This window comes from Nyctereutes procyonoides, unplaced genomic scaffold (genome assembly GCF_905146905.1).
Source record: "Nyctereutes procyonoides isolate TBG_1078 unplaced genomic scaffold, NYPRO_anot_genome, whole genome shotgun sequence".
Classification (NCBI taxonomy): domain Eukaryota; kingdom Metazoa; phylum Chordata; class Mammalia; order Carnivora; family Canidae; genus Nyctereutes; species Nyctereutes procyonoides.
The window spans coordinates 17,071,948-17,085,000 of record NW_026575044.1 but is presented as its reverse complement, the minus strand read 5'-3'; the positions used below and the strand labels follow the sequence as shown (position 1 = coordinate 17,085,000).

Sequence of the window (13,053 nt, the reverse complement as noted above, 5' to 3'; positions counted from 1 at the left end):
GAAGCCCTTGAGTGTGTCCCTGTGCACACTCGAGTGAACACTGAATGCTGAGCCACTTAAACGTAACTGTGTTTTTTTTTTTTTTTGTGGGGGGGGTCCCAGTAGCACTTGCGTGTCTGTGGAGATTGGTTTGGGAGAAGCTGGTCCTGCTGGAGAGTCTATCTTTTGTTTTACTGGACACAGTATTTTACAGAGGTGTCCATTCTGGCTGGAGAGCTCTGGATTTCAAACCTCGATTAAAGCAGTTCAAAGGAAACTGAATTTAACTTTTGAAGTCAATGTATTTTCAATCTTTTTTGGGTCACGGTGGGGGGAGGTGCTTAACTATTGAGAAGAAAGGGAACAGGACTCTTCAGGCTGCTCCAGTTTTGTGGTCTCACTGCTTTGGGGGAACAATTCTGCTCAGCTGGGGCGGGGGGAGGGCGGAGGGAGGGTGGGGAACAGAGGGGGTTGGTGGATCAGAGGAAGAACTCGGTCAGTTAAGGAGTCTTCCAACCTGTCTAAGCAGCCAACTTAAACGTAGGAGGGAATAGAGGCCCCGAAGCCTTCGAAAGGCTTTGTAAAAGAGAGACCAGAAACCACATTTTTATGGAGGACCACTGGCAGTAAAGAAGCCCTCCCAAACACACTGAATATTTCATTTCTGTGGGGAAATCTGGTGATTCATCTTTCCTGCGCATATGTAACTGATTCAGCCTAAAGGTGCATTTAAATAATAATAATTAGCTTGAAGGAGCCTAAAGGGGATATTTACATCTTTGTAGGAGGGCTGCTCCTCCAGTGATGGATGGTGGACCGGGCTGCCCGGGCTGCTGCCGCCGCCGCCGCCGCCGCCGCCGCCGCCGCCGCCGCCGCTTGCTTTCCGCGAGGCCGGGGGCGGGGGCGGGGGCGGGGGCGGGCGCGGGGGCGGGTCGGAGCCGCCGGGGTCACCCAGCTCCCCGTCCTCCGGCAGCAGCCTGGACGAGTTCAGGGCGAGTGGGAAAGCGCCCGGCGCGGCCGGCGCGCGGTCCCGGCTGCTCCCCTTCTCTGACCGCCCTCGGCCCTGGAGGTACCGGCCGCCCCCGACTAAGGGGTCCCCTAGCAGGACCCCCGCCTCCTCGTCTTCCTCCTCCTCGTCGTCGGGGTCGCGACCTTCCTCGTCTTCTTCGCCCTCGGGGGCTTTGTGGCCCTCCACGTCCACCTCCTGCTCTTCCTCCTCGTCGTCCTCGTCGTCGGAGCTGTCCTCGCTGGGGTAGCTGCAGCTGGTGCCCCCGGGGGACAGAAGGCCTCGGGGGTGCGGCTGCAGGGTCAGCGGGGGCGGCGGCGGCGGCGGCGGCGGCGGCGGCGGCGGCGGCGGGGCCGGGTGGTGGCGCTCGGGGCCCGGCTCGTCGGGCTGCGGGGGCAGCAGCAGCAGCGGTGACGGCGGCTGCGGGGGGTGATGGTGGTGGTGGTGGTGCGGGTGGTGGTGGTGGTGGTGCGGGTGGTGGTGCGCGTGGTGCGCCGGGGCCGATGCCCCGTGCAGCTTGGCCAGGCTCTCCGCGTCGTCCTTGCCGCCCACCGGCCGGAAGGCGCTCGAATGGTGGTAGCCGCCCCCGCCCGCCTTGCGCCCCTCCAGGAGGTGCGGGTGGTGGGGCGCGGGCGCTCGGGCTCCCGCGGAGCCCGCCCCGGTGGCCGCGGCCCCGGGCCCCGACACGGCGCCGGGGTCCGCGGGCGGCGTGGAGCCGGCGCTGCAGTCCCCGCCGCTGCCGCCCGGGGGCGACTCGAAGAGAGCGTCGCGGGCGCCCGCGGCCCCGGCGGGAGGCGCAGGGCCGGAGCCGGGGCCGTTGGCCCCCACGGGAGGCGGCTGGCCCGGCGGGGGCGCGGCGTCGGCGCTCCCAGCCGCGCCGCCGGGCTCGGCCAGGTCCAGGAAGGCCTGGCGCAGCAAGGCCGGGCTTTCTCCCAGCGCGCAGCCGAGCGCCGAGGGCGGCTGGGGCGGGGGCTGCAGGTACGTGGGCACCGGCAGCCCGCCTGGGGTCCGCGGAGGCCAGAACATGCAGAACGGCGGGTAGAAAGCGTCCTTGCGGCCCGCGGGCCAGAAGAGGCCGGACAGGCCGGCCTTGGGCGCCGCGCCCGCCCCGCCCGCGCCCGCGCCCCCCAGGGCCTCGGCCGCCGCGCCCGCGTCCTCCTTCTTGTGGCACAGGCCGAAGGCGGCGGCGGCGGCGGGGAAGGTGTAGGGGTGCGGGAAGAGCCCCCCGCAGCCCGGGAACTTCTGCAGCACTCCCCCGAAGGAGCCCTTGCTGGGCACCGGGATCACCGGGTAGCTACGCGGGCCTTTGGCTCCAGCCGCCGCGCCCGCGCCCGCGCCCGCGCCCGCCACGCAGCCGCCCCCGCCGCCGCCGCCGCCCGCGCCCGCGCCCGCCCCGGAGCCGCCCGAGGCCGCGGCCACCGACAGGCTGGCGGCGGCGGCGGCCGAGAGGCTGGCGGCGGCCACGACGGCCGCCTCCTGCAGCGAGTCGTCGTCGTCGTCGAAGCGCGGCCGCTTGTGGTGGGCGTGGGGCGCGCCCGCCAGCTCGGCCAGGGGGGGCGGGGGCGGGGGCGGCGGGGGCGCCCCGAGCAGGTGCGGGCCCAGCAGGCCCCCGCCTCCCGCCACCGCCGCCGCCGCCGCCACCGCCGCCGCCTTGACGGAGCTGAGCGGGTGGCAGGCGGGGTGCGCGCCGGGCTGGGGCAGCGCGCGCTTGCGGCTGCCGCCGTTGAACATGGCCTTGACGTCCTCCCAGGCGAAGACGAGCTCGTCCTGGGGACTCTTGTCCGTGAGCTTGAGATGACGGCGCCACGAGTTGAAGTTGGCCGCGTCCGGCTGCGTGTACTTGGCGTCGGGCGTACGGTGGGAGTGGAAGATGAACTTGTTGGGTGAGAAGTACATGTTGCAGTAGCTGCATTTGATGCACTTGGCGCGGGAGCTGTTGTAGCGCGCGGGGATGAAGCTACCGCGGCAGCCCCAGGCGCACTCGTGGGACACGTCGAAGGCGAAGTTGTCGGGCAGCTTGGGCGGCCTGTTTTCGCCGAGGAACGACTTGCACAGGCGCTCGGCCTCCCGCTTGGTGATCATGCCACAGCGGCGCGAGGAGATGGGCATGGCCCCGGCGCGCCGCAGGATCTCCAGCTGCACCGGGGTGCACTGCACGCACGTGATGCCCAGCGCCACGCGACGGTTGTGGATCTCGTTGTAGCTGAAGTTCTTGAGGAGCGTGTTGGAGATCTGCGCCAAGCACAGGCGCTCCTGGCCGTCGATCACCAGCGACACGATGGGGATGCCGTAGAGGATCACCTGGCCCACCTGGTTGGGTTTGAGGCTGGCGTGGCCCGGCCGCGGCTGGCTCAGCGCGTCGGGCTGGAAGGCGCTCGACGGCGATGCCAGCAGGATGTCGTTGGGCCCCGGCAGCGGGCTGGAAGCCATTTCCTGCGCCGCGGAAGCCCGGGCCGAGCCCTCCGGGTCTGTCTTGGAGACTGGAATGGAAAGGAGAAAGCGTTGACTAGAGCCTTTTCAGCCCAAAACAGAGGGGGTGGTTTGAGTCGCTTATGGAAGAATTAGAATAACTCCCTTGCTCTGGTTAAGACAAGATTAGCGCTGGGCAAAGGAAAAGGAACCAGGTTTCAGACACAGGGAGGTGCGCCTCCCTTAGTTGTCTTCAAGGCTGCCCTTTGGAAACGAAGAGATTGGGAAGCACTTTTCTTCTATTCTAGACACGTCCAAACAAAGTTAACTGTGTGTCTTTAAAAAAAAAAAAGCAGTCAATTCCTAAGAAACTCAAAACCTTATCCCCGATGTATAGAAGCTGATAGAATAAAATGGCATGCCTGCTAGAAATGAGGAAGTAATGATGACAGTTGTGACTATAACAAGTATAAAAATTATGGGGACATGGCGTTTGGCCATTGAAACTCAAATTTAAAAAGAGAGACTATTTACATTTGCTTGAAAATAGATTGATTTTGTTTTTGGTTTTGTTTTTTTTAAAATAAACCCAAACCTTAAAAAAAAAAAGTTTTTGTGGTATTTGTGGTTTTTCCTTGGTGGGAGGGGGGGAAATGCACTATCGGTTGAGACACAACTTATTAAAGCAAAACGAAATCCCTCCTCTCCCGTCTTTGCCGTTTAGATATTTTGATACCATAATTAGAACTTTTTTGAAAGATGGGAAAATGTACAAAGCCATATGCGTGACTGCACCAGTATAGGTGGTCGTACTTCCAGTCTTTCAAAAGCCACTTGCTGAACTCAGTGGTTCTGGTTCCAGAGAAGCAGTTTAAAAGGATGAAGCTGTGGACGTGTAGCCATTTAAAAACTGTGTTCAGTCATTTCCATGACAATGAGCAAACAAGTACAGGCAAGTTTGCGAAGCCCAGAAACAGTGCAAAGAAAGTAACAATTCGTGGAGATCATTAGTGGCCGGCTTTAAAAGGCCAGTTTAGTTGGGAGATGAACCATTCTCTGTGACACTTCTTTTTCTGATCTGTGTGGACATCCCTGTATCTTTAAGGGGGGAGAGATGACCCACGCTTTAGATAATCCGTGGGCTAGGTCATCTGTGGGAGTGTTGAAAGCAGAAGCCCAGGATTGGGCCTGCTGTAAAATTCCTATCATCTTTGGTCCTGGAGATACCATAACGGGGAAATATCGAGTAATTTGAAAACACACAAGAAGTAAGCGAAAGAAATCTTTGTGATAAATGCTGCTAAGTCAAAAGCAACAAAGTTGTTCATTCCCTAGGAAGACAGACCATGACCTTTCCACAGCTACATGTCATGTGGGGCGCGGCTGCCACTGCTACCCTTTGCCCTGGAAAATCACCGATGGCCAGTAGCATCGCCACTGTTGGCCGAGCACACTGGAGTTTGCCATTAGAGTGATTTCAGAGGATACACTATCCTACTCTTTCACCCAAACTGTCCTATACTCACCCTCTCTGGGCCCCTGCAACATCTATCCCGATGCCTTTGCCCTGATGCCCCCTGGATCCTCAGCTCTCATTACCCTCCGCGGCCTCCATGAAGGTTGAACAAACCTCGACACAATCAAACGAGGCGAGGCGAGAGAGCCTGGCTTGTCGCTTCGGATGGGTCGGGGACAATATTTCCAGGGGACAGGGCGTTAAACGGCAGTTCAAGGCACGGCGATACCTGGGCCTAACGTAACCGGCCCTAGGTTTGCCAAATGGTCCTTCAAAGCTCATTTCCCTCCCAAACAGGATTCTTAAGATCGTAACACGACCCTGGGATCACGGGAACTCTCGCTCCGGAGCAACGGCGCTCCAGGGCCTGGCCCTGGGGGGTACCCGCAGCCTTAGCAGCGGTAGATTGGGCAGGGTGTCTCCTCCTGGATGTCCTCCACGTTCACCCCAAACCCTCCCAGAAACTCCTATCAGAGCAGAGACACCAATAAGAGGGTTGAGGCTTTTTTTTTTTTTTTTTAAGCGAGTGAGGCGAGAAGAGACAAAAGTTAGTTGACCCGAGAAGGGACGCTGGCGAACTTCCCTATCCGACTCAGGAACCAGCGACCCCCAACTTAACTGCCCTGGCTCCCCAACCAGTGGCCACCGCAGCCCGCCGCGGCCCCTCCGCCTCACCCCGACCACCCCGCGGTGGGACTCTGTGCCGAGGCAGGGCCAGCGGGGCAGCAGTACCTGGTAACCCCTAGGCGTCTTTACGCGCGCGGCTGCCGGCCCATCTTCCGAGGGCGCTCGGAGGCGAAGCATCCAAGCGGGTCCTCGAATCCAGCGGGCGGGACTCCGGAGGGCTCCGCGTGAAGATCCGGGCGCTCGTCGGCGCTAAGGGCGCTTGAACCCGGGGCCGGAGGAGAAGGACAGCCCGAATTGTGGCGGGGCGGCCCCTCGACCGCAGAAAGTGTGGGCGCGCGGAAACCCGCGGCAGGCGAGCCCCAGGTGGAGTGCAGTCTGACAGCGCCTTTCTCTGTCTCTGAACTCCTGTCGGACCGAGGGGACGCCACCCAGCGGGCAAGGTGACGTCACCATCTCCCTGACACTCCACATTAAAGGGCTGGCGTGTTACAGGGAGGGAGGGGGGAGGGAAAGGGAGAGCGAGCAACCTCGAGATCCTTTCTCAGCTGGCAAGAAAGCTAACACCTAACCAGCCCGCAACTGACAACACCTCTCCACCCCGGAGCGAAAAAACGCAGCGACAGTGCTGGAGCCCCAGCTCTGATTTAGGAGCGGGAGTCCAATAGTCTGCGTGCTTCCTGGGGACCTGGATCTTGGAGGCCCGGGATTGTGGAAGGGCGTCTCTAAATGGACTGTATCCCTGCCCGTTGTTGTCTCCTCCCCTTATTTCTCTGAGCCACCCTCCTTCGTGAATGATCCCTCTGGTACACGGTGCAAACCAGTGGCCTCACTGTGCCTCCGAAGATGGAGAAACCACAGTCAGCTGGAGAATAGATTAACTTCATCGCCTCGTTTGAAACGCTGTGAAATGAGAAAAAAGGGAGAAGTTTCTGCGTGGGGTTCCCAGTCTAAAAACTTGGAAGGAAGCTTGAAGAGTGTCCTTGCTTTCGAATGCGTACCTTTGCTTTTTAGGACAAGATACAGAAAGTCATTGTAGCATTCTCTATTTTACCATATGTGTGGTTAAGTAAGGACGCCAATGACTGCATGTGTGCACTCATCTCTCGGCTTCATTCAGAACAGTTTTCTAACCCATTTTATAAGACCCATGCAGGCCACCTCAGCACAAGGAAAAAGTGAGTTAGGAAAGCAGGGAGGCCCCCAAACCCGAGTCAGCCTTCAAATAAGATAAAGGCAACGGGATGAGAACGAACCATTCCCCACAGCTTCTCCAAGGTGAGGCATAACCTAAGATATCGTGGAGTGTCAGTATATTGCCTCCTAATTGACCAGCTGTCAGGAGTCAAAATGACTACCCCTCGTTTACCAGAAAGGGAAAAGGCTATCTATTTGGAGGACATTCTAAGAAGGATACCGACAGGGGCTGGGATTGGGGGACCCTTTAAGTTTTTCCTTTAGTGTCACGACTGAGTTTTCTATTGCTGCCTGGTAAACACAGGCTCAGAATAGGACAGTTACATTGTGGAAGTGACCAGGCAACCTCCACTGCCTGGGAAGCCCAACCAGACTCCATCATAGAGCATTAACAGTGAACCACCACTAACTACAAAAGGGAAAGTGTGCGATTTTAACACTTCATTGAAAGTCAAGAAAACCAAAGGAGAGTGGATCGAACCAAAAAGTGAGGGATATAGGATTTGTGGCTGTCTTGAATCAAAATGCCAAAAACACAATTTCAGAGTCATGAGAATTGTTTTTCTTTTGGGGGACATAAGTTTCAAACGTCAGTGAAATAACTTTTCCCTCCATTTCCTAGTTTCTAAAGGCATTTGCTGCACAAATTAGGCTCTGTCCAAAGTGGCTGGAGTTACTGGAGTGCTCCTTCCCTGTTGCTTTCAAAGCCTCCCATCCTAAAACAAAACAAAACAAAACAAAACAAAACAAAACAAAAACTCAGGTTTTGAGCCACCCAGCCCTTTAGCCAAAAGAGCGTCATTGTCATCCACAAATCTCTTTCCTCCTAAGGCTAAAGGTTTTGTGCTGTTATGAAGATTCCAGAGCCAGGCCTGTTTTTTCCTACCTTTCCTGCCCCTGCCCCCTGGGTGGGGGTGATTAGGGGCTCCCACAAAGCAGTCTCCGCTTTCTTACTTTTCTAGAGCCCAGACTGCTAGAAAGAAAGCATGAGCTGCTTGGAAAGGACCTGATAGTGGGGTGGATTTTAAGACTTGAAAGCAGGGAATAAAGTCAGAAAGTCGTATCAACTCATTAATGTACCACAGGGAAATGCCTGGAGGAGGAAGCACCATGGGGTCTTCCCTTTTTTTTTTTATTTATGATAGTCACACACACACACACACACACACAAAGAGAGAGAGAGAGAGAGAGAGAGAGAGAGAGGCAGAGACACAAGCAGAGGGAGAAGCAGGCTCCATGCACCGGGAGCCCGACGTGGGATTCGATCCCGGGTCTCCAGGATCGTGCCCTGGGCCAAAGGCAGGCGCCAAACTGCTGCGCCACCCAGGGATCCCGGGTCTTCCCTTTTTTATGGAACTGTTCCTATCTTTACCCACCGCACCCCCCACCCCCCCACCTCCTCTCAAACTCCTTTTCTCCTTACAGATCCCTATTTTGAAACACGTCTTCAAAAATATCTTTCCTTGAAAAGAGAAACAGGATCAATCTGTATCTTCCATCCCATCCCAGATTAACCTGAAAAGTGAATCCACTCTTCCCTGATTTTTAAACACAAACATTTATATATTACGTTGGGGTCTTAATGCCATACAAACCTGTGACTTTATTTTAATGCAATAACCCTTCATTGGAAAGAGAAACGTGTGATGTTAGGTTAAGTACCTTCATAAAAAATTCTAAGATAGTGCAAAATCTTATTTCCCCAGTGTGTCTGGGGGGCCTGTTTGGGCTGTCAGGCCAATTATATTTTTGGAAGGTGAAGGTAGAGAACAATTGTCCAATGCCAGACTCCATGTTCCAGAGAATCCGCAGCTGGACTGCAAAATTGCATCCTGTTTATATGTTTTGAGTCTGTGAGTAACTTTTTGCCACCCACTCTCTCTCTGACTCTTTGCATTCTCCTCAGTTTGAATCACTCTCCTGGTGGTCCTCCACTGCCCTTCCATTTCCCTCTCTCAGACCAGGGGTGCCTGATTCTTGTCAGTCCTTGCTCTTGCCCCTGAGACCCTGGCAGGCTCAGGGAGGAGCCGGCAGTGGTGGAAGGCGGCAGGTCGGGGCCGAGTTAATCAATGCTTTCCTATTCGAGCTGACATGCATTTTACACGTCGGGACTCTCCTCAGCCGGCTAATTGATTCAAATTGTTTTATTGGTTAAACTGGTGTCACCCGTTTGCATGATGTATCACCGCACGGAGGAGAGCATTTCCACTCTCATCTCCGTTCAGAGCGGCTGCGGTTCACCCAGGCCAGGGACAGGTAAAGGAGCCCAGACACCGGACCCAAAGGAAAACCGCAAACCGAGCCGGGGGGGGGGGGGGGGGGGCCCTCGGAACTGGAGGGGCGACGCCTGGATGCAGGCTCACGGGGCCGGCGAGGCAGCCTGGATGGAGGTTTCCAGCTACAGCTTCTAAGAACTGGTCAGAGCGAACCCAGACCTGGCCGGGCATCCTCCACTTTGGACGCGGGCTGGTCCCCACCGGCGGTGGTGGACCTTGTGGGTTCGAGCCCAAGACCAAAGCAGGGGCAGGAGCTGTTCGAGGTGCTGACGGGAACGCGCCCGCTCAGAGGCGTAGCAGATCCTCCTACTGCATGCAAGGCCCTCCCCGGAGAAGGCTCCCATCCTGTAACCAACAGAGCCCTAGATTCAGCTCCGGGCTCCACACTGGCTGTGTAGACTTAAAAGGCAAGCAGGGTGGGGGCACAGAAACATCCTCCGGACTCTGCCACACTTGCCCCATCTCCGTGGGCTGTTTCTACATCGACCCACAAGGAAGATAAAGGCCTTCACATAAAGTCATCACAGCGACAAATACCACATATTTTCTCTTCCTCCAGTCCCAGGTTTGGTAATGAAGAACCCATGACAGTCACAGATAAAAGAAATATCTCCTATCCCTCTCATTCATTCCCTCTTACCCCATTCTCAGCTCTTAGACAGAAATATTACCGCTTCAGTGTCCCTGAGATTTAATATTCCTGCATCGGGTAGGGCGAGAATGTTCCAAGTCTGCAAAAGGAGTCTCGCATGGCCCAGAAGGGAACTGGAAGGTTGGCAGAACTGGAAGGGATACAAGAATTCGGGTATATCAGAAAGTACAGGAGATTCAGTCAGATGAGATGGTATGATTATCTCCACAATCACTTAGTAGCTGTGGAGTTTTGCTTTTATGTCTAACCTCCCTAAGCCCCAATTTCGTCATCTGCAAAATGAGGAGATTGATATGTAACTCACAGGGGGTGTTTGAGAATTAAATAAGGTAATACATGTAAAGTGTTTGGCACACAGTAGTCATTTAATATGTGGTAGCACCTTCCTCAGAGGATGGGGACAAGAGCTAGGCCTGTACTGTTACAAGATAACATTAGAAATGTTCAACAGTCCCAGAATAAAAGACATCAAAGGCATTTTAGCTTAGGGGTGAGTAGAGAGGGAACCAAGTTCTCTGGAGGAACCTTAGCCCCTTTCATTAGAACTTTATCCTGCCTTTAATTGGTCTAGTGTTTATTTTGTATACAGGTAGTCAGAACACCAGCTAGTGTTTCCTTAGCCCATTTTAAATGTGTTGATAATAAAAATTAGCAATGAAAATGACCATAATGATAATAACTGCCGATAGCCCCCAGTTCTCACTTTCTATCCAAAGGACCTTTCTGCAGCCTGGCAAGCCCAGCTCAGGCTCCTTGGTTTTTCCTCCATTGCCATAGCTGGAGTACATGAAGCAAACCCAGGACCAGGAGCAAACTAAAGACTATCCATGATGGAAGATATGGAAGAAATGAGAAAAGCCTCTGAGCATTCTGAGGCTGGCTCTTGTTCTTTGAGGCTTCTCCAAAATGTTGTCTATAAACAAAGGCCTTTTCCCCAGGGCAGGGAAGCCTGAGAGAAGTGCAATGGAAGCACAAGCATAAAAATCTAAACCATGATTGGGGAAAGGAAGGGAAAATGAATACATTTGCACCTGTATCCCTTGCCCCAGTGATCCCCTGAGATCCTCAGGAGCCAATGACTATGGAAATCAGGGAGACTCCTTATCCTTCATGCAAACAACTGTATGAAATAGACTGTGGGAGAAGGAACCAAGACTTAAGTCCCCTTAATCAAAGGAAATCATTCTCACAAGAAAATCTGCCCTTGGGTAAGTGGCAGAGAAGCCTCCTACCCTACCAGTTCACAGAGGCCAGGGACTAATGGAAGCCTTTGCTACTGAACTCTCTTTTTTATAACAAAGAATTCACATTTCTTCACGGATCCTCACAAACTTGTAAACACAGCAAGGTGCACACAAGTGCACATAGTTCACATGAAGTAATAAAATCCAGAATGGAACATGTCCTTGCCATACTTGATGGTTATTTAGCAAATATTGCTTGACCACGATAAAATTCAAAGGCACACAAAATACCTGAGGACACACATATGCCCATGAATACATGCTCCTTGAACACACCTGTGAATTGTGCATGGAAGAGGAACTCTGGCACAAGGAATAGCCCACTAGGCTCTCTCCCTTCCCTCTCCTCTTTCGCTTTCTGTGCATGCATACACATATGTACCCGCCCCTTCCACTTCCCTCCTCCTCATATTGGGAAGGAGGGGGTCCTTTGAAATGGAGGTGGTCCCAGCTGGAAAACCCCAGAGCTCATTTAGATCACATCACTTCAGGCTTTTGTCTCAGCTCCTGAATAACCTAGGTCGCTACAACAAAAGGATAGGCATCTACATGGAGTTTTCATTGGCAAAGATGCATCTCAAAGATGCTGCTATAATAATGAATAATGAGGCAAGATGCTTGCCTTTTTTGATTGCCACTCCTAAATAAGGGAGAAAAAAGGGAGAAAAGGAGAGGCAGAAAGTGGAGGAAGAAATAGAGGTTTGTGGGAGAGAAAACCAAGGCAAGTATTTGGGTGGATTTATGCAAAAGATTCTTTCATTGTAGGAAGATTCCAACTAACACCAAGAATAAGAAATGTGATTTGGGACTCTTTTTTTTTTCTTTTAAAAACCTGGCTCTTTTGTTTCAAGGAATCAATTTAAGAAGCAACTGAAGCTGAAGAAGCATAAAGGGTGTGGAGCAGGACCTTTTAAAGCTTGGGAGGGGAGGCAGATGAGTGGGATTTGGGGGAGGGGGTATGTATTGTCTGTTGACATGTCACAAGAGAGAAAATGACATAGATATACATCTAGCATCTTCCCAACTGACACTGGTGGAAGGAACATTGGATTTTATTTCCTGGGGAAATGAAGGCATTTCCCCTCCTTTCCTGTTCTCTTTCCTCCCATCCTTCCCTGTTAGAAAATTCGCTACTTTGCCATTGAGCTTGATCCCATTAGCTAATACACTATTAAACTATCATGTGCTCTCTGACTACCCAGTGATCATCATGCTTTCAGCGTTCCTCCTGCCTGCAGTCGTTAACTCAGTGGTAGCAAGAGGTGAAATTAGATATTAGCAAAATAAATCCCAGGAAAGAGGGGGGTAGAAATCTGAGTCACTGATTTTTTTTTCCCCAAAAACATAGCAACCAGTGAACATTCCGAGGCATTTTCTATTTTTGTGTCTTTAAAAGTAATTTCTTTTAAACAAAAAAGGTTTTTATCCTTGGGGTTAGGGGCTCAAAGTGAAAACAGCTAACCAGACCAAAGGCAATACCAATCCCAAACTTTTTCAAGATGCATTATGATATCATCGACAAACTCTTAATGTTGGCAAATAATTAAATTTTCTATCTTTTAGAACTGTGTAACCTTGGGTGTCTTAGAAACAAATTGTACAAACAAACCACGGAGATGAGCACTGAGGGTTTCAGAGGAGATATAATGAACCAACTTTAATTACTAACTTGAAATTAAAAATGTAATATACAGATTTAAATTTATTTTCACCTAAATTGTGTATAAAATTATATGGCTTTTGCAGGCTAAGAAATGCTTTGTAACCAGCCATGCTACTAAAAAGTCTGAAGTAGTTTCCAAAACTGAGTTCCCAGACTCACACAGTAATAATGATACATTTATCATTACTGATGACCACCTACTGGGTAATTATTGCTTTGTTACTACTATTACAATCAAGAGATTTCTTTATTTACTGTTAACATTCACTTAAAACTGAATGTTAATGACTGTTTTGAATTCACCAAAGAGAGTTTTCTGTTATATTTCAGAAGTACTTATGTTCTGGTTCAGAAATGGAAAACCATATTATAACAGAGTGGAAGGCTGGATGAACACTTGGCTCTCACCCTCTCTTGAGAATGAAAACGGCATTCTGAGGAATTCTGGAGCAAAATTTTCCAGCTCAGAGTTGCAAAAGGTTAACAT

The 13,053-nt window shown here is 52.7% G+C and overlaps 1 protein-coding gene across 1 annotated transcript in view; it reads right to left on the bottom strand.

Moving 5' to 3' along the window:
- The window catches only part of SKOR2 (SKI family transcriptional corepressor 2), a 32,800-nt gene extending 29,385 nt beyond the window's left edge, over window positions 1-3,415 (bottom strand). Inside the window, exon 1 of the mRNA XM_055324605.1 lies at window positions 755-3,415. Within this exon, the coding sequence (XP_055180580.1) occupies window positions 755-3,415 (2,661 nt within the window). The remainder of the gene's footprint in view (window positions 1-754) is intronic.
- Window positions 3,416-13,053: the final 9,638 nt, after the last annotated feature.